The following is a 12,552-nucleotide window of genomic DNA, read 5'->3' as shown; positions in this document are numbered from 1 at the left end:
CACAAAAGGAAGTTCAGGCTAAAATATCAGGGATGCAGCATGGCAAGGCAGAGCAACATCAGCAGAGATGTGTGGAGACTCTGAGATCCTGACGTGAAGGGGCCTGAGACAGGTGTCTGGCAGGAAAACCTATGAAGGCAGAGGGTGGTGTGATCAGCTTCGTACTGTGGGTGATGGTGATGGACACAGCCTCTCCTGCTGCAGGTCAGCTCCTTCTACCACATGATGTCTCTAAGGGCTCTTGTGACCTGTGCTTGTAGCATGGGTACTCCATAAATGGAGTACATCAAAAGAGTCAAATGTAGAAAAAAACCATCTGGCCACCACTGGGCAGTCCTTGGGCGAGCACTCCCTGAGTAATCACTAACACTATTTCAATGGAGGCCCTGGAGTTTATTTAATTTCCCTCATTTTGACACTTCCACTATGTTACTCAGTAGAAAACGTTTGGCTTTGTGTTTTCTCAGAGCAAGGCTGCTGTTAAGTACACCCAACCAGCATACAGGTGCCACTGAATGAGACCTGTTGTTTTGCTTTTCCTCTGCCCACCTTCCTAGTTAGTCAAATGACTTTTGCAACCCACCTACCCCTTGCTTCCACTGCTGTAATATAGAAGAGATCCACAATCTCTAGTAAAGAGATTAATTGAATGCCCTCTTCTAGATTGCTTTACATCCACTTCTTGGAATCATAGAATCATTAAGGTTGGAAAAGACCACAGTGATCATCTATCAAACCATCAATGAGTGCCTGGACTGTATGGTTTTGACATACATTTCCCATTCTTGGTCTTAAGGGGACTGTTTAACACAAGTTGTGGTGTGATGTCAGCCCAGTTTCCTCAGCTGAGAGGGCCATGTGAAAAGCTGCAAGGGCAGGCTGGCTGTGATGTGTCATTGTGTCCACACCTCTCCAAAGTGAGCAGACATAGTCAGCCGAGAAGGTGCAGCACCATGCTAGGGCATCTCAGGGGCTGTGGGGAAGATTTAGTTATTTAGTTCTAGCCTAGCCAGAAGGTAGAAAAAGGGCATGGCATGCAGTGCCCTGGCTGCTGGTTTCTCATCTGGGTTTCTTTACTCTTTCTCCCTCCTCTCTAGGGGTTCTCACTTGCAGCGGACATGGCAGAGTGCATCCCCAAGCCTCCCTCCAGCTGGCCCATGGGCCCGCAGCCCCACAACACCTCCGCTGCCTGCCCACTAGAGACTGTGAACATGGGAGTCTCAGAGCAGCAAATGCCACTGGAGCAGCCCCCATCCTCCCCAGAGCTGGGCGAAGATGAGGAAGTCACCTCCCCACCAGATCCTGACGTTCCCTATCCTGATTTGGCCCCGGTCGTCTTCTTTTGCTTGAAGCAGACTACCAGCCCACGGAGCTGGTGCATCAAAATGGTGTGCAATCCATATCCTTTCTGAGCTGCCTCTTCTCCATCCTCACCTCCTGCCCCGTTCCTTCTCTCTCCCTGTCCCCTCAGGGCGCCTTCCAGGTAAGCAATGAACTTTCCTACGTATTTAATGAACCACTTTGTTCCTTGCTCACTTCTAAAGAGAACCTCAGCTGTTGCAATGTGTGATCAAAAGAAGCTGCTTGTGAAAGAACTTCAGAGAGAGATACTGACAGCACGGATCATGGCAGAATGGATTGGAAAGAAGGAAGGATAGGGAGAAATATTGTAAAAGTGCTTGTTCTTCTCCTTCTCCACTCCCTGGGACAGAGAGGGGAAGCTTTTGGCCCAGAAGCTTGGCCACCATGAGTGGACGAGATTTCTCCTGCTTCTGAGCATATAGGTTTAGTGAGAGTTAGTAGGGAACCACCAGTCCTTGGCTGCAAAGTACCATGGTGACCCGTGTTTTTTTCCTACAAGCAAACATCACTGATTTTGCCCAGGGAGGTGGTGGAGTCACCATCCCTGGAGGTGTTTGAGAAATTTGTGGAAGTGCCACTGAGGGACATGGTTTAATGAGCAATGTTGGTGGTAGGTGGGCAGTTGGACTAGGTGACCTAGGAGGTCTTTTCCAGCCTTAATGGTACTATGATGAGCTCTCCTGGAGGCATCTTGCTGTGATTTATGTCCAAAAATGTATTACAGGTGCGCTGGTGAGCTTCATGTATTCTCTGGGACGCAAGCAAATCCTTTCCATGCAAGGGAGGCCACCAGTCATACACATATTTCCCTGTTCTCTCTTAGTGCAAGGAGGATCCTACAGTGCAGTCACACAAACAACTACCACCTGCATGGCTAATTAGTACCAAGGTTGATAGTAATGCTATATAAAGCAGGCAGAGGGCAGTTGTTGCTTTTTAGATTGTGAGACCCTTCAAAGGAGGAGGAAGTGGAGGGTATGATGAATCGTCAAAGAGGTTGGTTTGAAATTTTATATAAACATCTTTCTGGTCATAAATCTCATGTGGTGGTGCTTGGAATTTTTTAGCTCATAGTTAGGTGGCTGTTATCTATATGGATGAGTTTGATGCGTTGATGATTTTTATATGGATGTTTTTGATGCGTTGGCTTCTAATTAAATCTTGGTGGCTGTACAGCAGAGGCTTGGAAAATATCACCAAGAGACTTTTCAGCTTCAGGATTGAAAACCCAAGTGAAGCCTGGAGGTGCTGTTAGCAGTAACAGGTGACCTTACATGCAGATGAATCTGGAGTTTTGTTTCAACTTCAAACGTAGCATTTGAGTTTCAGATCTGAGCTCTTAAAGTTCAGAAGCTCTTGGAAAGGTTTTGCATTTTCAAACAGTAGTTATGGCTGAGAGTTTGTTGGAGATTCAGGGCTTCTGCTTTCCTTTTTATTGGTTGCTTCTTAAAATTTTGGAACTTCATACTGAATTATGCATTGCTTTTCAATCACTGCATGGCTGCTCTAGCTATATGTCCTAGGAATCTCTTCCCAACGTGTCATGGGCTCAGAGCAAAGCATGATAGATTTGTCTGTGAAAAGACTGCATTTAGAAGATGAGAGAAAAGCAATAGGCCAGATTTGGGATCCAAATTTACTCCCGAATGGAGGAAGGAGGCTGTAGTATCCATGTTGCTGGCTTAATTCAGTCAAAAAAATCCCTGCATGGTACAGAGTTTGAGAACCTGTAATCGTGTTCTTTGAGGAGTTTGGCTCATGCTTGTGTTTAAGCACACATGCATGACATTGACTATAGAGGAATTTTTCAAGGTAGAGGCTACAGGACGCCTTCTATGGCCATCTGTGGCACACGTGAAGGGCAATGATGGGGCTGCTGGAAGCCTGTTGAAAGAATTGTTTCAGAGCTGTGATTTCAGCTCAGCTGTGTGAAGTTTGCTTACTTCAAAAGCAGAGACTGAGGAGGGAGGATTCTGCTCTTCTTTTTTTTTTTCCTCTTTTAATCCTTTTTTGGAATGAATCATGTAGCAAATAGTTGCTTTTTTTTTTTAATGAGAGAATTTTGCTACAGCCTCAAGGTTGCTTACAGGTCATCGCATATTTCTGGCATCACATATGTTTTTGACAGCATCATAGAAATCATGTGATTCTATGCCCTGGCTGCAAATTGCTCACTGTGGTCTTTTCTCCATGAGGAAATGAGTTCATCTGTAAGGGGTGTTTCTATGAAAGTCAGCTCGTGTCTTCTAAGAATTTGCTTGCTAGATTTTTGCATTCTGAAGCCTTTTCACCTTTTTATACTGGGCTATCAACTTCCAGGGCTTTTGTGCCAAGCCAGGAGAAAGCTGAGTCAACACCACAGGGCAACATCTGGCCTCTCCTGAAGATTCAGCAAAAAAGGGAGGTATTAATTAAAAGCCTCTTCATCTTCTCATTGACTTTCTACTAGGGCAGAGCTTCACGATCATTATATTTGGAAGTGCTGTCAATGAGACTTAAAATGGAAGCTCTAATCATTAAGGACTATGTAGTAATTTTTGTAAGCACAAGGTCATTAACCACCAAATTTCCATTTAGGTAATTGCATTCCACCTATTTAAACCCCCCTCCCCTGAAGATTATTTTTCCTTCCATGAGCAGTCCTGCAATTTTATGTGCTATTAAACAACTGCCATAGTCCTTTGCTGCAGTGCAGTAAGAGGAGAGGAAAAAAACCCCAAACTTATGTCTGTGTTTTAAAGTCATTTCTAGATGCATATTAGCACACAGATATGTGATGCTATTTTTGCAAAACAAAGCAAATGAATTGGAAAAATCCAACAAGAACTGTGGGTGCAACTCAGTGTTAAGATACAGACTTTGTTCCAGGTAGAATTTGCAGTGCTTTTCCCCCTATGAAATATTGACTGGGATGGTTTTAAGGATGGGGTGAGTAACTGCTTGAATTGCTGGATTGGATGATCTTTGAGGTGTTTTCCAACCTTGGTGATTCTGTGAAAGCGGGCTACTTTAGTTAATGTTTCTCTTTTAATGACCAGACACAAGGCTGGCTGCTCAGAATTGCAGATGGTGGGACTGCTGCAGCCGAAGTGCTAACACAGTCAGTATTTGAGATAGGACTATGAGAGAGGCTGTAAGATTTTTTCCTTATATAAAACCTGAACTCCATGTCAAATAAGATTTCAGGCTGAGCTTGAAGCGGAAATAGGGTGAAAAGTATGAAACGTGTTTCCAAAACAACTGTGTAGCATTCATCTTATGAATTCATAAAATGTTGGGAACTAAATAAAGGCTATGCCACATGGTGCCTTGCACAGAGTGTCTGATGCAGACATTCAGGCATCTCTCAGTCTTCTCATAATTTGCAATGTGCATCTCTGCTAGTCTCCTTGGGGTTCCAGGAAGGTTGCTTGCTTCACTCATCTTAGGGTCAAGCGCAATAGATTTGGTTTATCCTCTGAGACTTTCCTTAAAAAGCACTTCACAGGGGTCTAGACCTCCCTTTGCTGTCCTATCTATAATATTGATGTGACAGCAAGAGTGAGAATGAAGTCTGCCATTAAAAAAAATTGATGTACACACTTAATTTTTAGTACTGGAGGCTGTTTTATGGCGTATAAGTCAGGACAGCTACTCAAAACTGGTAGGAATGCTTATGTGTACTGAGGGCAACCCTGTAGCTTGTTAAAGATTTCTCAAATAGGGATTTTGCTGCCTTATGTCTCTAAATTTCCCATTGCTAAGCTTCAGACTGCCCAGGAGGTGGTGGAGTAACCGTCCCTGGAGGTGTTCCAGAACCATGTGAATGTGGCACTGAGGGACAGGGTCAGTGGTTATGGTGGGGATGGGCTGATGATTAGACTGGATGGTCTTAGAGACCTTTTCCAACCTTAATGATTCTATGGTTCTGGAGCTATCTTTCCTATAAGCTATCAAGGCACTTTTCATCTTGGGCTGTATGTTAAGTGCACAAAGAAACAGGACCAGCTTTGTGCACACTTACGGGAGAGTTAGAGAAGCCCAGAGGACTGCTCCCCACCTCCTCCCTGCCTGGTGTCCCAGGCATCGCTTCACACTCCGTTTTCTCATGTGGAAACAGTTGCAGGTTGCAATAGCCGTGCTTCCTGCAGGCACTGCCCAGTGTGAACAGAGTGGAAAATCAAGTGCTGGAGGAGGAGGGAGAGCGATGGGTGTGGATCAGCAGTTGGTACTTCTCTCTGTGACGCTGAGCTGTGGTTCATGAGGACACGGTGATGCAGCTGAGGGACCGACAAATCTTTTGCTTGTTAATAGGCTTTTGGTGTCCGGTTGTGTTATATATTACAGTTTGGGCAATTTGTTTTGTGTGAGTGAAATTCCATCTGCAGTTTCTGAATTGCGTTGTACTTGTTTTTGCCTTAAGCAAAGGCTTATTTTTGCTTTGTGTGCTGTTAAACCCCTGCCTGCAGTCCTTATGACAACTGGATGTAATTAATTAATAAGCTGTCTGCTTATTAATTAATAAATTTATTGCAACATTTTAAGTATTTGCTGTCATACAGCCTGAGCTTCAGCAATCTTCTGATTGTGTTTACTTTTTATGTATCTACTTTTATTATTTATGTATATATATATATGCACTTAACTATAACTATATGCAATTAAAAATATACTTTAATTGCCTCTATTTTCATATCCACACATGCACCAAAGAAAGGTTCCTACCACTCTAGTAGGTAGAGAAAAACTTGAAACTGTGACCGGAAGGTATTACAATACATCAAAAACTGAGTGGCTTATGAATTTTAAGCACTATTCATCATTCTTGAGGATGGGAGGGATCGTGGATTTTCATTCTCGGGGTCAGCAGTGTCAGCATTTCTGTGCATAGCTGGAAGCACTAAAACGTCTATGTTATTCCTGCTTCTCCATTTCAGAAAGATCTCTCCTGTTTCTCCTTACAAATTTAGCTCACTGAGCAGGTGAAGAGTCTGGCACTTATTTGAGGTCTTGGGTAGATATGTATTTGTTTTAGGTCAACAGGAAGGTGCTGCTCTGCCCTTAGGCATGGATTGATTTATGTGGGTTACACTGCTCTGTTCAGACTTGTTCAGCCAACAGACATATCTGTCTATATACTGGGAAGCAACAAGTGCAAGATGGTTTTCTGTTTAAGAGGTTGTATAACCTCTACACATTGCAATGTTCTAAACCAATGCTAGAGCTGCTCCTGTTTAGGAAACTGACCTGATCAGAACTCGCAGAGGATGCGGGTTAGGTGGCATCAGTGCTCTCCTGGGTGTTCATTGAAGGCTTTCCAAGCTTTAAGAGAGGACAAACCTGCCTCATGTCAGGGTTTTCTGCCACTCTGTCAGGCTCAGTTCTGGGGGGAATTAAGTTTACTGTTAGTGACTAAGGTAACTTTTAATAAATTGGTTGCCTATTAACTTCATTAACATCAGAAGGCAATGCATATAGTGGGCCAACACAACCATCTCCCCCAAGGAACTATCAGGGTTGGCCTCTTCTCCCAGGTAACAGCAATAGGATGAGAGATAATGGCCTCAAGATGCACCTGGGAAGGCTCAGGTTGGACATCATGAAAGATTTATTCCCATAAGAGCGGTGCTGCAGTGGCAAGGCTGCCCAGGGAGGTGGTGCAGTCACCGTCCCTGGAGGTGTTCCAGAGCCGTGTGGATGTGGCACTGAGGGCATTGTCAGTGGGCATGGTGGGGATGGGCTGGTTGTTGGACCAGGTGACTTTAGAGGCCTTTTCCAACCTCAGTGATTGTATGATTCTAATCCATCCTCAGCTACTCTCTTCCCCTTATGTTAACATGTGCTTTAAAGCACTCGTTTCATACACTTGTGAACTTTCCTGTTAATTCTCCACTTGTGAAGGTGGCTGGTGTTCATCTCATCTAATTGTCTGAAAGCCTCACATGCAGGCTTTTGTTATTAGATGGACTGCCATCTGTAGTGGAAAATTATACAAGCTTAACTCTTATCTTCAGAGGGTGAAGTTGCTCTCTGGAGTTGTGTGTTTTTTCTTCTCGTTAAAGAGTTTCTGGATAGCAGGTCGCAGAGTTGGCTGGCTGGCATCCCGGGCTGTCTTTGGGGCTAGTGCACAGCTCCTCCCAGATACTATGGAGGCGAAGCAAAGGAGAGTGCAGGCAGCAGACTTATTTCTGGGAATAGTGTAGTTTAGAATTTCCATAATGAAATATTGGGTGCTCTCCGGGCTTACTTTGTAGTGACAGTGGGGAAATGCATTATCAGCCTGGACTCTGGATTGGAAAGCGATACTGCGATAAATTTCAGGTTATCTCCTGAGATAGAAACCCCGATACCCAGCTGCAGTTTGTGGGCAAAGGCAAGTGGCATGATAGTGCTCAGGACCCTCCCACAATAGCTGGAAAGGAATCTGCCTCTGCAAAGCTAGTGTCAGGGAAGCATCATTAGCGCGGGTCATTTGATGTGTAAGTTTGCAATGGGAAGTTTAGAGGGATCATTTGCACAGTCAGACATGCTGTAAATTGAATTTAAACTCCTGCATTGTCATTAGTGGCACACAAGGGATGGATATATTTGAAAGGGATTTGAATGCTTATGATCTGTGTGAAATTGACTGGGTTGCACATATGTGAGATGTACACAGTTCCAGGCAAGTGGGCAGATGTAAAGGGATGAGGTCTAAATTTGGCTGGCTTGCAAGCTGACCCTGTATGTCTAAGCAAGAATGCTGATTCAGGATATCTCACTGCCTCCTGTCCCTTTAGCTTATTCCCTGGAGATTCTTACAATGAGATGTCAAAGACCATGGATTGGAAGTGAAACAGAGCAACAGGACAAACTAAACCAGAGCTCTGACTGAAGCTTTAACATCCTCGGTAAGGATGGAAAAAGTCTGAATGCATCTCTACTGTTTTGATGCAAATTCCTGTGCCTTTTCCTCTTTTCTGGAGGATAGATTCCCAGTGCTTGGCGGAAGCACTGACAGCAAAATATTGAGAGATTGCTTTAGAAGAGGAGTGATTTTTGCTGTGTGTCTATTCTACTTCTGTGTTTCCCCAGCAAGTGCCAAAAGCAATAAAAGACCAACTAATGCCGCATGCTCTGGTGCTTCAGAAAAGTGGTGCCAGGACTTACTGCAGAAGGTTTTAACAAGGTGGTTGCTGGGCTTGTGGTCAGTGTAAATGGACAGTGGGGGGGAAACAGGTAGGAGGGGATGGAAGTCTCATTCTTGTCTAGTGCAAATTGATGTTATAGAATCATAGAATATCCCAAATTTCAAGGGACCCTCAAAGATAGAATCTAATGCCCATTACTCTGCTATGCCTAATAGAAACAAACATATTTACACTAGCTGTTGCTCATCAGAGTAGCTTAGAAGGATTGGTTTTGTTGCACTGCACACTGTTACCCAGTGCAGATGGCGTAGTTGGTGCCAGCCTGGGAAGGAATGCAGTTGTAGTGGAGGAAAGGAATGATGCTCTCTGCTGAGTATGGGGACGATAGCAGCACCTGCTGCTGAGGACCTCCCCTTCCCTCTCAAAGTGTGCTGCTGAAACAGAACACTGAAAACCCTTCTGAAGATTATTATGTGGATTCACTGGAATATATCCAGCCTTGGAGATGAAAGACATTTACTCACTGAGAAATGGTCAATTTGCCTTTTTCAACCACTGAACACTGGAGCAGGGTGTGTGAGGGAGCTGGATGTGGCTCTTGATGTAACACAGAGGGCAATAAAAACACTCATTTTGAGTTTAAGACCTATAAAATATTCTGACCAGACGTCTAATTGCATGTTCCGCCATAACAATTCGAATTAAATAATGCAATTAACTGCTAACAAATTGTCCAGCTGCCAATTTGAAGACTTGATGCTGTTCCCACCCTGGATGATGAGAAAGGGCCTGCAATTAGTTGAATTTGCATGCATCTTGAATGGAATGCTTAGCTGGAATTACTTTAGGTGTGGAATGGTTGAGAGCTTCAGCCCTTCTGCAGCAAATGGCCTACATCTGCATCCGGGATGGTTAGGAGGAAAGACTGCATGAAAAACTTGGCCTGGTTCAGGTCTGGAGAGGATGCAAGCAAAGACTGCCAAACATTCAGCCTCTGTGCTGGCAAGACCTTTACAGCCCTAGAGGGAAAGCTCTTCGGTAGATAGAAATGTAGGGCCTCTAGCTGCAAGTGTGAGGCCTGACATAGGATGGACCAGGCTCAAGCTCATATCTACTCCATCGACTCAGGCTTAAAGAAGAGATGAAATGTGATGATGAAGATGTGAGACCCAAAGTGATGGAGAGTGGTAAATGGAGGTTATCTAAGCTGGGAACAGCTACTTTGGCACAGTGCTGCAAATCCCTGCTGAGCTTGGCAGGCATCCCCACACATCTGTTATCAAAAGTAGCCGATAGATCTGAGAGAGCCAGTGAGCGCTGGGTGATCCTTATTGATTGCCATCATGGATGGGTGAGGCAGAGCATGGAGGTGGTTGTAACCCCCCTCCAGCTGGCAGTTCTGTGTGGGAGCGTGGTGTGCTGGGGGGCTGGAGCCTGAGAGTGGGGTTTTGGCTGCTTTCCCCTTCCCAATCCTATCTGCAAGGGCAGCAGATGGGGATGGAGAAATACCTATCCCTCCTCCCTCTCCCCCAACTCTCTCATCTGTGCTGATCAGGAGTGGGAAGAGGCTCCCTTGGGGTGGGGGATGAACAGAGCTGTAATGTGGGTGACCATCTGTCCCGTGGGACAATGGTGCCATTTGCACTTACGTGCTGTGGATCATCCAGGAAGAAAGAGAAATCTGTCCTTGCTCATGATATAAAGCCACACTCTTTACTTATCCTTTCTTTAGTTTTCTTTCTCCTTGTTTCCTCCTGTCATTGCCTGCTGTGCAGGAATCTATAAAGGCTTGCTGTTCCTGTCGCTCCCACTTCTTGAGTGTGACTTGGAGATGCTGTGTCCCCGCAACTCCCTCGGCAGTCCCTCCTGTCAATAGCCACCCTGTCTCTCCCCTCTCCTTTCTCCATCTGTGTCAGTCTGTCATTTTTCCCTCTACTTTTTTCCCTTCCCTCACTGTCATTCTCGGCATTTGTTGCTAGCAGCCTCTCTCCATTGACTGCTGTTGTCCTTGAATTGGCTCTTTCCATCCACCCTTGCTAAGAAGGGCGCTCTGCAGAAAGGTGGTCTGAAGTGGTGATGGCCCAAGCTCGGTGGCTGTATGGTGGTGGAGTCTTGGTGGAGTTTAGCTGAGACTTGCTGGAGCATCTGTCCCACTCCCCTCTGGGAAATAGCCAGCTCCCTACTGAACCCCACTCCCTGGGGCCCAGCTCTCATGTGCAGATGCAGGCAGATGTGAGATCAGCGTGCTAGCCATGAGCCATGTGGCTGTGGTGTCCTGGCTCTGTGCCCTGGCTTGGGAGCTGGGCAAGGTGCTCAAGGCTTTGCATGCGCAGGTTGAGCCAACCTTGTTCTCAGAATCACACAGAATCACAGAATGGCCCGGGTTGGAAGGGACCTCAAGGATCATGAATCTCCAACCCCCCTGCCACATGCAAGACCACCAACCTCCACATTCAACGCTAGACCAGGCTGCCCAGGGCCCCACCCAATCTGGCCTTGAATGCCTCCAGGGATGGGGCATCCACAACCTCTCTGGGCAGCCTGTTCCAGCACCTCACCACTCTCTCTGTAAAGAATTTCCCCTGACATCCAACCTAAATCTTTCCTCCCTCAACTTAAAACCATTTCCCCTTGTCCTGCAGTTATCTACCCTTTCAAAGAGTTGATTCTCCTCCTATTTGTAGGCTCCCTTAAGATACTGAAAGGCTGCAATGCGGTCACCCTGCAGCCTTCTTTTCTCCAGGCTGAACAAGCCCAGCTTTGTTCCTGACCCCCAAGCAGCTGTGGGAGCTGTTTCAGCTTTACTTTAATAACTCAGTTTTGTTTATTGCTGCCTCCCAAAAGTAGCATAAATGCTGAAATACCACAAGGGCTTCCAGATTGCTTGTAGTTTGAAGTAACTGGATGTCTTGAGAGGCAGACTGAACCAAATGCACCTCTTGTGAGATTTCAGCTCTTAAAGAGTCACGGTTGAAAAGGACTAACATCAGTACAAATTAATCCAAAAGAAAGCTGCTGAATCCAGTACTTGTAATGCTGGCTATGAGATTTGCCTCAACAAACAAGGAGAAGTAAGGAATGGGAAGAAAATGGTAAAATATTGACCTTTCTATTGTGACAGGCAGCTCATAACAAACAGCAGCTGTTCTGTTTCATGGCATGGAAGCTGCAGCAGTTCAGTATTTGAAGGTGGAGGATTATTTTCTTCCATGCAGAGGTGGATAGTCTATGAAGTCAGAGATCCAAAATGTTTGCCTTCCATGCTCTGCTTGTCGTTTGGCAGCACACTAAAATACCATGAAAGTGTGCTTGGCAAATCTTCATGCCCCATCATTCATACACCCCAAGGGGATGCTCCCGATGCTTACCTATACCTTGTGTCCTGGTTCTCAGCCAAAACCTCAGCACTCAAGTGTAGCAATAAGTCCTCATAAGAATACAAGGTCCTTATTTTCTGTAAAATGTTCTATCAGCCTGCTAGCAAGCATTGCTGGAAAACATTGTTATCAATAATTAAGTTAAACCACGTTCAAACAAAATATGCTTTGTGATGTATTACAGTCTTTGTTTCTATTCACACGTTTATTGCCTTATGATGTAATTTTTACTTTGAGTATGTCCCCTGGTTTTGTGATGGACTGGCAGGCTCTGCTCTGTGCATGTGTGAGTTTCAGGCCAGGCCTTGAAAGTGTTTGTGTCACAAGTGAATTATATTAAAAAAGACACGCTCAGAGAAGTGCAGCAGTAATAATACATTGCCTTCGTGGTACTGCCTGATGCTCAGTGCCGCTGGCCAACTCTGATATTTCTTAATGAAAGATTTTTTTTTTTTTTCCTTGTAGCACTTGTTTTTACTTTCTTTTTTTTTTCTTTCCCTGGGGCTCATTTGATTTTGCAAGATCATTCCCTGCTTTGGAGTTTGCTCTTTTCCCCACAGTGTAGCCCACTGCTTAGCAGCCTCTCTGCTGGCAACTGCTGTTGTCATCTTATCTGGAACTCTCTTTGGATATAAGATTTTAGTGATTAGAGGGGGCCTAGACTGTAGTTCACTTCCTTACCTGGTGGAAGTCTCCAGATGAAA

At 45.1% G+C, this 12,552-nt stretch overlaps 1 protein-coding gene across 2 annotated transcripts in view; it reads left to right on the top strand.

Annotated features, from left to right (window-relative positions):
* Nucleotides 1-1,103: 1,103 nt before the first annotated feature.
* Nucleotides 1,104-12,552, top strand: part of CACNA1I (calcium voltage-gated channel subunit alpha1 I) — a 151,131-nt gene continuing 139,682 nt past the window's right edge. Inside the window, exon 1 of one of the 2 annotated variants that reach the window (XM_031554341.2) lies at nt 1,104-1,399. In XM_031554341.2, coding sequence (XP_031410201.2) covers nt 1,119-1,399 — 281 coding nt within the window. In that variant the 5' untranslated portion in view covers nt 1,104-1,118. The remainder of the gene's footprint in view (nt 1,400-12,552) is intronic. The other variant, XM_085226112.1, reaches the window with a different exon arrangement.

This window comes from Meleagris gallopavo, chromosome 1 (assembly GCF_905368555.1).
Source record: "Meleagris gallopavo chromosome 1, MGAL_WU_HG_1.1, whole genome shotgun sequence".
In the NCBI taxonomy this organism is placed as follows: Eukaryota; Metazoa; Chordata; class Aves; order Galliformes; family Phasianidae; genus Meleagris; species Meleagris gallopavo.
The sequence above is the reverse complement of the archived record's forward strand: the minus strand, read 5'-3'. Positions and strand labels throughout refer to the sequence as shown.